The sequence below is a fragment of the Phasianus colchicus genome, chromosome 11 (assembly GCF_987193195.1).
Source record: "Phasianus colchicus chromosome 11, bPhaCol1.hap1.1, whole genome shotgun sequence".
Classification (NCBI taxonomy): domain Eukaryota; kingdom Metazoa; phylum Chordata; class Aves; order Galliformes; family Phasianidae; genus Phasianus; species Phasianus colchicus.
The window spans coordinates 7465269-7479427 of NC_143446.1; the positions used below are offsets into that span (position 1 = coordinate 7465269).

At 48.6% G+C, this 14159-nt stretch overlaps 1 protein-coding gene across 8 annotated transcripts in view; it reads right to left on the reverse strand.

The window, feature by feature from the left end:
- Window positions 1-12680, reverse strand: part of WNK2 (WNK lysine deficient protein kinase 2) — a 106115-nt gene extending 93435 nt beyond the window's left edge. For all 8 annotated transcript variants that reach the window (XM_090148141.1, XM_090148142.1, XM_090148144.1 and 5 more), the window contains exons 1-2: window positions 12443-12680; window positions 11504-12250 (exon numbers count right to left, since the gene is read on the reverse strand). In XM_090148141.1, coding sequence (XP_090004267.1) covers window positions 11504-12175 — 672 coding nt within the window. In that variant the 5' untranslated portion in view covers window positions 12176-12250; window positions 12443-12680. The remainder of the gene's footprint in view (window positions 1-11503; window positions 12251-12442) is intronic.
- Between the last annotated feature and the right edge of the window lie 1479 nt (window positions 12681-14159).

A 14159-nucleotide genomic window follows, 5' to 3' on the forward strand; every position in this document is an offset into this window, starting at 1 on the left:
ATTTGGTTGGTATATGAGCATTTTAAAAGGAATATGCAGCTTTTTTTTCTTAACGAATCCATTAAAACAGGTGCACAGGCTTCATTAACAATTTTTCATCTTACTGTCTTAGACTTCTGAGAGTAATTAACATTTCAGCGTGTTTAACATCTTCTAGATAAACCAGTCCTCCCATTTTTCCATTCACGCAATTAAACAGACTGCTTTGCCACAGTCTACAGTTAATGCTGACCTCTATGTATGCATCCTGAGAAAAATACACACACAACTGCACTGAGGTGAAGGAAAAATGGACTTCTTCAGAACTGATGCGATAGCAATAAACGAGTGGGTTTCACTACATTCACCCAGGCTGGGTGTACTTTAGAACAGATGAGAAGCATTCCATCACATCCACCACGTAAACTGCAAAATACTCCATCTTTGTGATGCTGTAAATAATACACACGTCCACAGAATGACACAGATCAGAGTGCAGCAATACAGCTGGCTGCTCCAAAGCAGTGCTTCCCAAACCCCAACCCAGCAGCAGCAACCCAGGATTTGGCACCGCCACCATCCTCATCCTCATCCACAGCCACCCCAGGGCAGTGAGGGAACTGCCAGTGACCCAGGGCCTAACAACGTGACATTCCATGCTCAGGAAAATTGATATAAAAGGGAAAGAAATCCTTCTGCTGTGAAGGAAAAACTGAGGAAAAAGCATGACCCCCGACAAGCACATTTATAAGTAATCCAACTGCAAGAAGCAGCTTCACTGGGAGCGTGCACCTTATTAGGAGCCAAGGACTCGAAGATGACTCCATCAGCCTGCAGAAATCCATTTCCAAGTATACGCTCTATGTCTCTTAAGGTGCAAAGGTCACCACTCATCGGAAATTATAGAGTTCTCTCTTCCTACCCACATAAATTAGAGTATTGGAAATGTTTTAATGGCTTCTTTTTGCCTTTCTCTAACAGCTACCTCAGCTTCAGCTCTAAAAAATACAGAGATAATACAACAAAGAAGGTAGTACAAGGACAGCAAATACTCCAGTATAAATAAGAATACATGCTGCGTCAGTTTTGTGATTTCTTTTTCCTTTAAAAACCCAACCAACCAAACACGCACATCACATGTACTGTCAAGTTAATTGCAACATCTGAATTAGTGGAGCTGCAATTATCACTCTCTGATGATCAGCTGCTAGCAGCGCACAAGAGGTTATGAAATGCCTTCTCACTTCTTCATACTGGTTTCTACTTCATTTTCCATCGCTCCTCTGCAAACTCTGACATTACTTTTAGCCTGAACTATCACATCATGTTGGTTAAAATGGCAGTGAGCGCCCCCTGAAGCCCCACAATACAAACCCCAGCCCCTCAGGAAGTGACAGCGGGTCTCAGCTGAAACCCTCAGTGAGAAAGCAACTGACTGCACTGAGCTGCTGCTGATTTATGGGCTCATTGCTGCACATAGAAACTGTCCAGGAAAATGCTTTGGGGAGATTGCTAGTTATAATAAACAGCACTTTAAGGTATTAATCAAGGAAGATGATTTCATGTGACAAATGGCCAGGTGCACTCGCATACACCCTGCAGTGCAGGAGATGCTGCAGAGCAGGATCCTGCCACTAACTTTTTGTGTGTGAAGTATGGGCAGAAATACAGCAAAAGGGAGAAATGAGAGGGAAGACGACTTCTTAAATTTGCATTAAAAAAAAAAAAGCCCACTGGAAAGTTTTCATGAAGCACCATCAATTTTTAATGAATCCTCCCTAATGGCGCACAGAGGAAGGTACCAGCTGATGAGTCACCCTGTAATCAGCTGTAACAAAACCAGATCAGCACCAGTCACACCTCTCACACGGATTATCCAGGATTTAACAGCCACACCGATTTCATTTTCAGGTTCCGGGTCAGGAAGCTGAGTACTTTGTTATGCCCTTTTCCTACAAAGCTCGTCTCCCCAGCCACAGAGCCTGCGGTTTCAGCGATCCTTCCAAGACGAAAGACTCCTTCCCCACCTGGGCTGCACTGCAGAACAGGACTTTTTATATACGTCGAGCCCTCACTTAGCAACAACACAAAAACAAAGGAAGATAAACGAGGACAGAAAAGTATTTGTGCAGCAGAAGTTGATAAACATCCCCGGTCCCCTTCTTTGCAGCAGTTACTTCCGAATGCAAACAGACTCCATTGTTTTTCAAGTATCTCATTTCAGGCATAAGAGATCACTGCCACAAAACAAAGCTATGTAGAGGGGGATTGTTCTTTGAAGCCCACATGCCAGTGAACAAGAGCCTGTTTTGAAGGAGGGAAAGAACACCTGAGAGATAGCTCTAAAAGAAATATGCATATTTTAATAAACGAAGCTTTGTACTTCACTCCGGGAGGCAGAATTGCCTGTTTCCAGTAGTTCCATAGCCTCAGCAGTTACAAACTTGTAGCACCGGGTCCATTTAAGCAAGTAAACAGGTATACATTTCAGACAACAGATTAATATTTCTAAATACTTGCTGTTTCTCATGGCTTGTGCAGCTGGGGTTATTTATTGCCACTTCCCCCCCAGCACAAGGAGCCTTCCCTTAGAACTGCCTGGTGGCTTTGCTCTCTGGCTCTTGGTAGGGGTACAGACATGGGCAGAGCACCCCGTGCTGCAGGGATATGGGTGGAGGAATTCAAGTGGTTCAGCAGTGAAAGAGATCCCACAAAACATTCATCATTTATTACCACCCACTAACACCCACAACCACAGATATTGCTGCAGGTCTTTTCCCCATTTTCCTATAGTTTGAAGAGGGGGATTAATCCTCTTCCACGTGCAAGGACACACCGAGTTGTCTTTAGCATAAAGGAAACCACAGGGTGCCTTCATAGGAGTATCTTGTGTCAGGTAGGAATCTATCCCAGTTGGCTCAATTTAACATGAGACTATAAAAACAAGGCATAAAATTGACCCGAGGCCAAGTAGGCTCTTCTGAAATCAGTGCTGCTCCACCACCCAGCCTGGCAGCTGCCAGGGAACTGAAGGCAGCATGCTTTTCCTTAAGACTGAAGGATGAGGGACTCCGCTGCAGGCTCCCCTCCTCTAGGACAGGAGATTTGCCCAGCTCAGAGAGGTGATTCTGACTGCAGACATGGAGGCCCTCTGGCAGGCCTCACCTCACAGCAAGGGGCCCAGAGCTGCGGTGGAGGACCCGCTGCTGTGAGGCACAGCCTCCAGGCCCAAAATGCAGGCTCCAAAGTGAGATTTCTATTTAAAGGCAAAATGATCTCAGCTACTTGACACCAATGGGCTCAGCAGCTACTGGCAGCCAAGGGAATTTATAGCTCCAGCTCGCTTTAGTCCAGTTCAAGGGTCACTGTGCATCTGAGGATATGCAGATTGACAGTAAAAGCTTTACCCCCTAAAATAAAAAAGCGCAAGGAAGTTACAGAAAATCTTTGTCTCCTACAGCAGCACTAAGAGAATTTCAAATAAACAGCAAAATAACTCAGTATCTCCTGATGTTTGCCCCCCTCCCAGTCCCAGTTCTCCATGCTGCAAGTCGCACAGAATCACAGAATGGCCAGGGTTGGAAGGGACCTCAAGGATCATGAATCTCCAACCCCCCTGCCACATGCAGGGCCACCAATCTCCCCATTTAATACTAGACCAGGCTGCCCAGGGCCCCATCCAATCTGGGTCCACGTCCAGGGACAGGGCATCCACAACCTCTCTGGGCAGCCTGTTCCAGTACTTCACCATTTTCTCTGTAAAGAATTTCCCCCTGACATCCAGCCTAAATCTTCCCTCCCTCAACTTAAAACCATTTCCCCTTGTCCTGCAGTTATCAACCCTTTCAAAGAGTTGATTCCCCTCCTGTTTGTAGGCTCCCTTTAGGAGTTTACAGGCTTTGGTCAGGCTGAACTGCCACAAGGACTACTCGAACTCATCAAGGCCTATAAAAGTTGAGGTAAGTTAGTACAACTCACACAAGAAGCTGAAGAACAGCAGGGCTGATGCTACAACCCCAGCAGCATGTGGCAAATCAACACATAAAGGAGAAACCTGGCCAGGGGGATGATCAATGGGCTGTAAGGGATCTTTTTAAGTCATTCATATCAACTCATTTTACTTAATACACAGCCACCTGTGTGAAGCAACAGGGTATTTCCTTTACTTCTACTAATTTCTATACATACTTGAACACTAAGTTCATCCCTAACCACCTGTCTTTGTTACAATCACACTGCTGCCATAGGACAACACATTCTCATCCTCCATCAGTAGCTGAAGGCAGTAAGTTTCCTATGGCAACTGAGAGAAAACCAAGTCTTTTGTTGCTAATAAAGCCACAGTTGCGCTAACATCCAAAGCAAGTTTGGTACTAAATAGAAACAAGTCAAAATCCACATAAACATGGCAATTTCCCACAGTTAATCAGTAAAACTGAGAATAATGCCGATGTATTGAGTCAGTTTTACAGGAACTAAATATCAAGTATTTCAGCAAAGAGCTGTGCTGGTCTGCAGCAATTGGATACATCTGGAAATGTGATTTCCCCCTCCCTTCTGCACTGTTTCTATTTTAATAGACAAAATTGATTCTGCTCAGTCAACCACCACATCTGTATTAGCTCCAGCAAGTACAACGGGTCACCCTAAATGTTCCTTTAACTGAAAAAAAAAATCCAGACAGCCTCAGGAAATGCAACATTTAAAAGCTGCTTATTGTACAAAAATCTGGAATAAACACCATAATTTTAATTTTTGAACCACACAGCAGAGAGAAAAAAATCCATTCTAGAAGCAGACTTCAGCAATGCCTATTTTATACTTCTATACATTGAATAATTCAGTTCTCAACATATGAAGTAGCCAACTGCCATGTTTTAATAACACCATTATTTGATAGATATCAACCCTCCCCCATCTGTTTGTCTTAAAAAAAAGCTTTAAACAGTCAAAACAAACTGGCTGGTATTTGGGCAACATCTGCAGGAACTGCAACACCACTGAGCTCTGTTCAGAACCACAGATTATTAAGGTCCATACTTGGCTAAACAGTTAATGAAAAAAGACAGTTGCCTCAAAACATGAGAAGAGCTGGAATAGTCAGCTATCATCCATGCAGATACAAATGCAAATGGTTTGGATTAAGATGAAATAAAAAGCCTTCTGAATAGTTTTCTGGAGTGCTGGGCTAAAAGAGGACTTTGAGCATCTCAGAAAGAATTAGTAGCTTTAGTATTTACTATTTACAGCTTCCCCTCTCAAAAAAAAAAAAAGCATTAAAACAACTCCAAAAAACAAACTAGTATGCAAGAGAAAACAGAAAAATGCATTTTTTTTTTTTAGGTGGGGAAGGGCATTAGCTGACTTTCTTGGAAGCTATGATTCAGCACTGTTTCAAGTTTGCTTACCTCACCAAAAATGGCAATGATTTCAAATCAACTTTACTAAAGTACGCTGAGTGACTTTTTAATAAGATCAAAGACTACCTAAAGTGTATTTCATTTTCTTTGAAGAAATTTGGAATGAAGATCAGATTGAGTTTACAAGAGGCCAAAGAAAAAAAACAAATGTTACTTGAGCCCGTATTGGCCTGTTTTCCTCAGAGTTCATGAATAGTGTTTTGTATCCCTCTGTGGCAAACAAGTGAAGAGCAGATGGCATTAGTCTTATGTTACTTCTTCTTTAGTAGTTTAATTGACATATATTCCTATACCATAGCACTTCAGTTTACCCATTACTCCCATGGCATCTATAATATCTAATAAGAAATATGATGGTTATGTATTAACACAGCATAGCCAAGTTATTTTCCAGTAAATCACTTATTAAAATTGGATTGAGTAGACTGCAACATGTGATATGAATTAGAATGCACGTGCTGTTACATGGAAGATTCTGGAGTAAAAGGGAACAAGTTTCATCAGCTCTATGACTGTGCTTACTTGGAATAACACTGCAGCTATGATGGGTTACGCAAGAAGTGGCACAGTTGGTAGAGGGCTGTAGAAACATTTTTAGAAAGCAACGCTGGGAATTTTGTGAATTGAAACCCAGGTAAGTCCTTTCAAGTCTAAAATGGAGCACCTTCCAAAAAACAATTTTTGAGTAGAATTGTACTTTTTTCCTTTCAGCAGCTGAGCATAAAGGGTATCACACACCCCTTAGCTGTGCATGTTTGGGGAAAGCCATGTCAGTGTTAGCAAACAAAACAGTAACTCTACAGAGGTTCCAGTAGAAATTTATTGGAAACTGATTTACGCCTCAATCTAAGCTAGGCAATCTTAATGGAGGATTAGGATTTGGTTCCTCCATTTCAGTCACAGGTAAGTGGTAAGATGTGAAGTGAAGGTGGTTCCTCACTGCAGATTTCTCAACTCCATGGAAAAACAAAAACAACAACAAAATACTGATTTCCCTCCTCCTGCCAAGCTACATTTCAGGCATGCTGAAATCAAGTCTCATCAGGACAGCATCCTTGTCTTCCAGTAGGCCAACATCACGTCAGGGAAGTGATGCATTTCCAGATGTAACTTCAATTCCACATGTACAAACTTAAGCAATTGGAAAACCTGTTCTGCTACTGCATGACTGTTTCAGATATTCTCCAAGCATTACTTGCATAAATCACTCCTATTCCAGAGCAATGAAGATGTCTCTTCCAACAGCAGTGCTGTGCCAAGCCAAGCCCCATACATCTCACACAACACATTTGGCTGCGCTCTTACACCCACAGGCTGTTTGGGTATCACACATCAGCGCTCACCCTGGCCTGAAACCACCACTGTAAGCCTGCCACAGACCCCACTGAAGCTGTAGGTTGGTATCCTGCTGCTCATAGCAAACAGCTGTGAAATGGCAAGTCTAGAAACAGACCTTCTTTCAATCCAACAGCTCTTCTCAGCACCTACCCTAAAACCATCCCTCCAGCTTGGCTCCTGGGATGCAGATCCATCCACACCTTCACCACAGCCCCTTCACACCCAGCAATCCACCCTCCCAACCCCTACCACACCTCTGATACTGCATGGTATCAGAGCATGGAGAAGCCCTGGCAGCAACAGAAGCTCAGCTGCTGCTGCCATCCTTCTTTTAGCACATCATCAGCACTGCTGAGCTCTCTCTTCAGCCCTCTGTTACACTCTAACCACAAAGCAAAGCAACCACCAGACCACAAAAGCAAGCATGTTATACACACATGAATTAGATTGTGTATCAACTGCAAACATTAAGATGACAGCATGCAAAAACCAGTTCCCCCGTCTGCAGCTGCAGACAAGAGATGACCAAAGGGACCAGAAATATCCTTTACACCAAAAAAAGACTTTATTTGCAGGCTTTTCCTCTTACTGCAACAGGACCACACACATTTAGAGAGAACAGCTTAAACAGGACTATGGGAGCATACAGTGAACCTTTAGGGAAAACATACTCAACAGCAGAGGAAAGGAGTCTCGTTTCATTCAAAGGAATGAATCTGAAGCCTGGCCCAACCCTATTTCATATAGTGAATTTGAGATGCAGTCTATTAATAGTTCACTACCATGTTCCTATTCCTGCTTCTCTGTATCATGGAGACAGCTCTACTAACAAACACCAGTAATACAGGCACGTTTTCATATTGTTGCTGTGAAGCAGAGCTAAACCAATTGTTTAGGCTTAAACAGCAGCATCTCAAAAACTAACTTGGGGTAGACAAAACTGGTCTTGGAGATAACTTAATGAGCTCACAGTAATATCAGATTCAAGCTTCCAGAAGAGTTCTCCCTCCTTTCTTCATCTTCTCCCCAAATTATTCTGTTCATTTACACTACAAAGTTCACCCAGCCAATAAATTAACAGCCCAGATAGTAACAATCTGCTCTTCTGACATCAGACAAATGCTGTCAGCCAACAAGGACATCATAAAAAAACTACCACACCAGTGACAATCAACAGAATATTGCTTTATCCATAAAGAAATTTCCTGAATACTTCAGTGGTGGCAATATATAATACATATATATATCATCTCCCTGCCATGTCTGTTTGTGGTTGGCCATTTCAACACCCTGTGTTTGGTAGCTCTGCACAGTCAGCTATTTTTGCACCCTGATTTCTAATCTCACATGGAGAGGAGGAAAGCGCTCACACAGAGCACCCCAGTAATCAGCACTGAAAAAGGAACCAAGGCATAAGATGAGGTCTTTGCATTTGAGATAGCACTGAGTGAGACTGTTCTGCAGCTTCCCCATGTGCTCCCAAAGGAGAGAAGGATGGGGATGTTGGAAGCCATTCATTTAACTAGAAAAGCACATTTGGCTTGCCAGCAGCAGGTTGGCAAAGGCCTGCAGTCCTTATTCATGACCTAACATTTTACTTAGGAGTACAACACTTGAAATACTGTTACCGATGCCTCACCACAGAGCAATTGTATGACACCAATTAAAATTAATTATAGCTGTTGACAACCTTAGAATGCAAATCCTTCCAAACTGCAAGGCACAGTAATCCCATTCCAATCATTCAGTTTCAAGAAGGAACAATAAACTCATTTTCTCGCTAGAATCTGACTAAAGCTTTCATGTCTTCACAGACAGGTCTAAAACCCAGATTTCACTGTTATCACTTGGATCCTGCTGTAATACTAGCCACGATTTTGCTTCTGAACCCTAAAACCATCTTTTCACTGAAATAAAAGCACTGAACAGGACTGGCTTGCAAGGTCTCTGTACAGATGGACAAAAAGAGGCGGACACCAGGCAGCAGTACCAGGGGGTCTGAAAGAGCTGTGAGCCAGGACTGGGGATTAATGCCTGCGCAGGACCTCAACTGCTCACTTTTAGAGTTTGAGAGTTAAAAACAAGAGGCACACGTGCACCTGCAGGAGAAAGACAAAGAAAACACAATGCAGTTATCCTGCAAAAAGGTCCTCCAATTGTGTGAGACTGTAAAGGACGTCATTTTGTCTTCAGCTCAGCAGTCATGGCTTCCTTCAGCCTACTGCTAAGTATATCTGAGCACAGCATTCCTACAGACAGAAGCATATCAAAACAGTGCAGCATACACAAGAGCATCCAGAAGGCTGCGACTGAAGCCATTCCTTCACAGCACTCTGATGCACGCAATAAGAATCCCCAGCTGAAATAAGTGCTGTACAAGTTAAAAGGTTCCAGACAATGCAGAGCGACTCACACCTACTGACTGCCTCCTTCTTCCAATTAACCCTGAGGCAAAGGCCTCACATGCCAATGCCATGTCATCCAGCTGCACATTCTCACTGCAGACCACAATTCACCCCCCCCACCCCCCCCCCCACACACACACTACCCAGCCTCTGGTATCACCTGCACACCTGAGAAACCTCCATCTTAAAGAGACACCACAGCTGTAACACTTCAGGTGAGTGGCACTCATTTCTCTTAAGTACCTTAACAATAAAGATTGTTCCTACGGTTAGAGGTCTAAATCAAGCTCCGCATTGCATTTGGACTACCCAGTAGTAAGACCTGGCTTATGCTGAAGCACAGTTTGTAACTGAAACAGGTGGGCACTGTGGAATTACTACAGCTGATTTCTCTACAAACAGTGGGCTCAGGAACTCCTAAACAAGCATAACGAGGAATATGAAAAACAATGAAAAACCAGTCAAACCTCATGCTGCACTGCAAACTTCCCTTCCCAGCCTCCTCCTCCGGTTTAAATGACCCAAACAGTGAATTTCAATAGAATGGACTCTCCAAACCAGGCAGTCCTCTGTAGCTGAAGCTATTCTGTTATGAAAAATATGTTGGAAAATCTCTAATCTAATTCCCCTACTGAGGATACTGAGAAAACCTGGCAGCAAAATGAATTCCTGCTCTGTGTGATGGCTCTGTTATGACAGAGCTCACATGCACCGGTCAGAGCAGACAGCTCAGCAGCCCCAGCCCTCTCCTGCACACACACATTCCCCCAGAGGGGATCTGAATTACTGCCCTAAATGAATTACAGGAGTAAAAGCCTCGCTCATCAGGGCTCAGTCCCCAGCAGCAGCCAAACAGAGATGAGGGCCTCCCAGCCCCCCTCCCAGCACCACATATGCCTAGCACTCCCTTCAATCCTCTTGGCAATCCTGGAGCCTTCCCACCCGGACCCCCACCCCCCACTGCTGGGAGTGGAAATTGGACTGAGCCCCTCCTCCACATCGTGGCCATGATGTGCCAGGCCTCCGCACACCTCACAGCTCTGCCTAATGACAGCCAACGAGAGAAACGGTGGCGAAGACTGAGGAGTGCTGCCTATGCTTCCTAGCAGGGAGCAGCACTGCAGTGAATCACAACCATATTGTTACAAGGAAGCCATTGGGGAATAGGGATGAGGCTGCACATCCATCCCTGCCCATCCCATCAGGCTGGTGGTAATTTACAAAGAGTTTGTGCCAGCCCTAATAAAATAGGCAGCTCAAGCTGAGTGCATCACAGTATTCACGTGTGAATAAGTGTGGTGTATCACAGTATTTATGTGTTGCTCACACTCTCCCATGGCCCATAATGCTGCCACTCAGCAGGCAGCTTGGGACCAAAGGGTCCAAGGTCAGAATCAGGATCAAACAGCTTGATTCCCACCCAAATCATGGGGTGGAACTCAAAGTAATAACTCAAGGGAAAAATAAAATTAAAAAATATATAGATTTTATGTTTTCCCAAAGTTCTATTCAAATGGATGTTAATGGAAGTGAGGTAAGGAACAGGCTCTAAAAGATTTGCAAAAGAAATAATATCCTGCTTTATATATATTCTCACTTTAGTGAACATGGCAGAAATATAAATCCAGAAGGGAGAACATATATGCACTACAAAATAATGGTTTAAAAACGATGTCCTAGAACAGCACGAGGCACACCCTGCATCTTCTCTATGCATTACCAGGTGACTCCACTGCAAAGAACCAGAACCCAAAGCAGAGCTACTATTTTTAGCCTTACTTTTAGATGTATTGGAGCACAAAGCTGAACTGCAACGCGGGCTCAGAGCACCTAACAGAAGGCACAGCCTGAGACTCACAACATAAACTGCCAGCGTCAGGAGAGAGGAAAGGGCAAGGAAGGGCTGAGAGAGACAGCACAGCTCCCAACACCAGCACAGCATCTCACACCCATATTCACAGGGAAAGGACAACGTGCCTCTGCAAATGCACTGCAGTCAGCGTACACACTGAGTGCTTCCAGCCCAGACCCGCTGCCAAACGCAGCTCTGCCTCCTGCAGCCCCAGTGCCGGCTGCGGGGCCGGGGCTCGGCTCAGCTCCCCGCAGCCTCCGAGAGCCGTACAGCCCCGCGGGCAGTGCGGGGCGGAGGGAGTTAATGCGGGGAGGAGTGCGCATAAGGTGGTGGGTGCGGAGCCAATGAGGGCACTGCGCTATAGTTAGACGCTGGGTACCGAGCGGTGGGGGCTATAAAGGCTGCTCGGAGCCGAGCTGCCGCGGGTGACACCGGCACGCTGCCCTTAGCGCCGGGGCTTACAAAGCAAAAAAAAAACAACCCGAAACCGTACGGGAGGGTGAGCTTACCTGAAGTTCACACCAAGCGACTTCCACCCACGTCTCCGTGTCCAGTCCCTTATAGACCGTTTTGAAGGATCCCCTCCCGAGTTCAATATCAAACTTGAGGAACCTGCCATCCAGCGAGGTGGCGACCGCTTTCATGTCAGCCTCTTCCTCGGGCTCCTCTTTCTTGGCCTTGCCCTGCTCCCTGGACGCGTCCGACGCCTCCTTCCTCTCCGCATCCCTGCCGGCCTCCTTCTGCTCCTCGGGCCCCGCCACACCGCCGGGTGCCGGCCCCGCCCGCAGCGGCCCCGGGGGCTCGGCCTCCAGGCACACCTTCTCCGCCGCCCCGTGCCCTGCCTTCGCCCTCTCCGCGATTATCCTCCTGGTTTTGGGGAGCAGGATGATTTTCCTCTGATGCTCCGACTCGGGAAGGTCGAACGCGGGCTCCTCCTGGTCCGAGTCCACCACGCTCCGCCGCAGGAACCGCTGATGGACCATTTTGGGGTCCCTGGAGCACGGCGCTCGGGGCGGCGGCGCGGGCACTCCCGGCCCCGCAGCGGGGGCCGCCCCGCTCCCGCCGGGCCCATCCATGTTCACGCCGCCGTCCGCAGCCGGGGGAGCGCCGGGCCGGGCAGCACCCGGGAACCCGCCGCCTCCCCGCCGAGATGCCGCTCCGGCATCGCCCCCGCTTTCCATCGGCTCTGAGGTCTCGGCGCCCGGCCTGGGGAAGTCACCGCGCTCCGTGCCCGCGCCGGGCCGCCCCGGGGCCACCTGCGGGGGGAAGGCAGAGCGCAGCGCCCTGACGCACCGCCGCGGGCCCCGGCCCGGCAGTCCACCCCCCTCCCGGAGCCGCCTCGGGACCGGCAGCGGCCCCGCCCGCCCCCAAACCCCCGGCAAGGAGCCGAGAGCGGCGGGGGCAGGTGCACCTGCGGGCACAAAGGCGCGGCGGAGCCGCTTACTTACGTGCGGAGCGGGGGGCCGCCGTCCTCAGCGCCATGGACGGGGATGGGAAGAGGGGCGGGCACCGCCGCGTGTGCGCGTCGCCGTGCGCGAGTGTGAGTGTGAGTGCGCGTTGCGTGTGCGGGGAGCGCGATGCCGGAGCCCCGCGGCCCGCCTCCGCGCCGCAGCGCTCCCTGCCCGCAGTGCCGCCCCCGCGGCTCAGCCCTGCGGCAGCCCCCGCCGCGCCCCCATGGGCGATGGGCGCCGGCCGCCCCCCGCCCGCCCCGGCCCCGCTCCTCCGCCCCCGCCCCACGCCGCCGCCGCCGCGCTTTTGTCAATGAGAAGCGCTGCGCGGAGGGCGCCCCATTTAACGCACCGGCGCTCGCGGGCCGCCAATGAGGCGGCGGAGGGCGGACCCCCCCGGCACGGCCCGCCCCCGGCCGCGAACAATGGGAGGGCCCCGGCCAGCCGCCACCGCGCCCCGCTGCGCAGCGCCCTCCGCCGCCGTGCGGGGCGGGAGCGGGGCGGCGGGGCGAGCGATGCGGTGGCGGCACCGCGGAGCAGCCTCGGCCGGGCGGGCCCCGACGCCGCGTGCGTGCACAGGTGACTGCGGCGAGCGGCCGCTACGGCAGGTGCCGCGAACCCAGCCTCCTTCCTGCTCGTAATTTTTCATAATCGATGGAACGACGAGCATAACTCATTCACAGCGTTTGATAATTCACTGCGGCACCTCTGGTGTCGGCGCTGCGGGTTTGAGCGCGCCGCCCGCCACATGGATCGGGATTTTCCTTTGTTTGCTTCTTCTCTCCATCCCCAGCTGCCGACGCAGCGCCGTGCGAGCGGAGAGCGGCCCTGAGCCGGGCGGGGGATCCCGAGCTGCCGCCCAAGGCCGGGCCGGGCCGCGCACACGGGGCTGTGCCCACCGCAGCGGGACGGTGCTGCCCGGTGCATCCACGGGACGATCCGGCACCCCGCCCTGCACAGCCCGCAATTGTAGGCATGAAGTTCCAACAAACACGCTCAGTATGGTTTGGTGATTAAGATTTAATTAAATAAATCTGAGAACTGATTGTTAATTATTACCTGAGATTTCTGTGTGCAAAGAAGGTGTCTGCCAAGCAATCATAATCAGTTTTTTCTTTTAATTATTCATTTTTTGATGGGACCATTAAAAAAAACAACTTTACAATAAGAAAGCAGGTGTTTCTTTTAATTGAAGATCTGCTCTTTATTGTAAAGACATGGCTGGTGAATAGTAAGTTGGTGTTTTGAAACATTCTATCTTTCAGTGGTTTGCTTTTTGAAGCATTCCCTTACAATGCAGTGTTTGCAGGATGTGCAGTTGGGGCACAGAGCACAGCTCTGTGTGCTGCATGAAGCTACCAAGGCACTGCTGGCAGTGCTGCCCTAACTGCCCAGACAGGAGCCCTGTAAGCAGAACGCGGGAGGAAGGCACCAAGAAGCAGGCAGGGAAGGGTAAGTGCCCTGAATCCTTCTCCAGTCCCAGGAGAGAACGGAATGGCTCTGACTTAGGGCACTGCTATGCTGGGGCTCCATAAAGAAGAGTGCACGTGAGGGCTGGTGCTCCCCTCATTGCCACAGCCTCACGGGTGGAGGTCTTGCCAGTAGCAGCACCTGAGCTGTTCTGACCACTGCTGGAACGCACCACCTGCCCCTCACTGTGCCAGCACCCACTGTTTGGTCTCCATAAGTGCTCAGTAAGCACTGATGAATGTTAGTG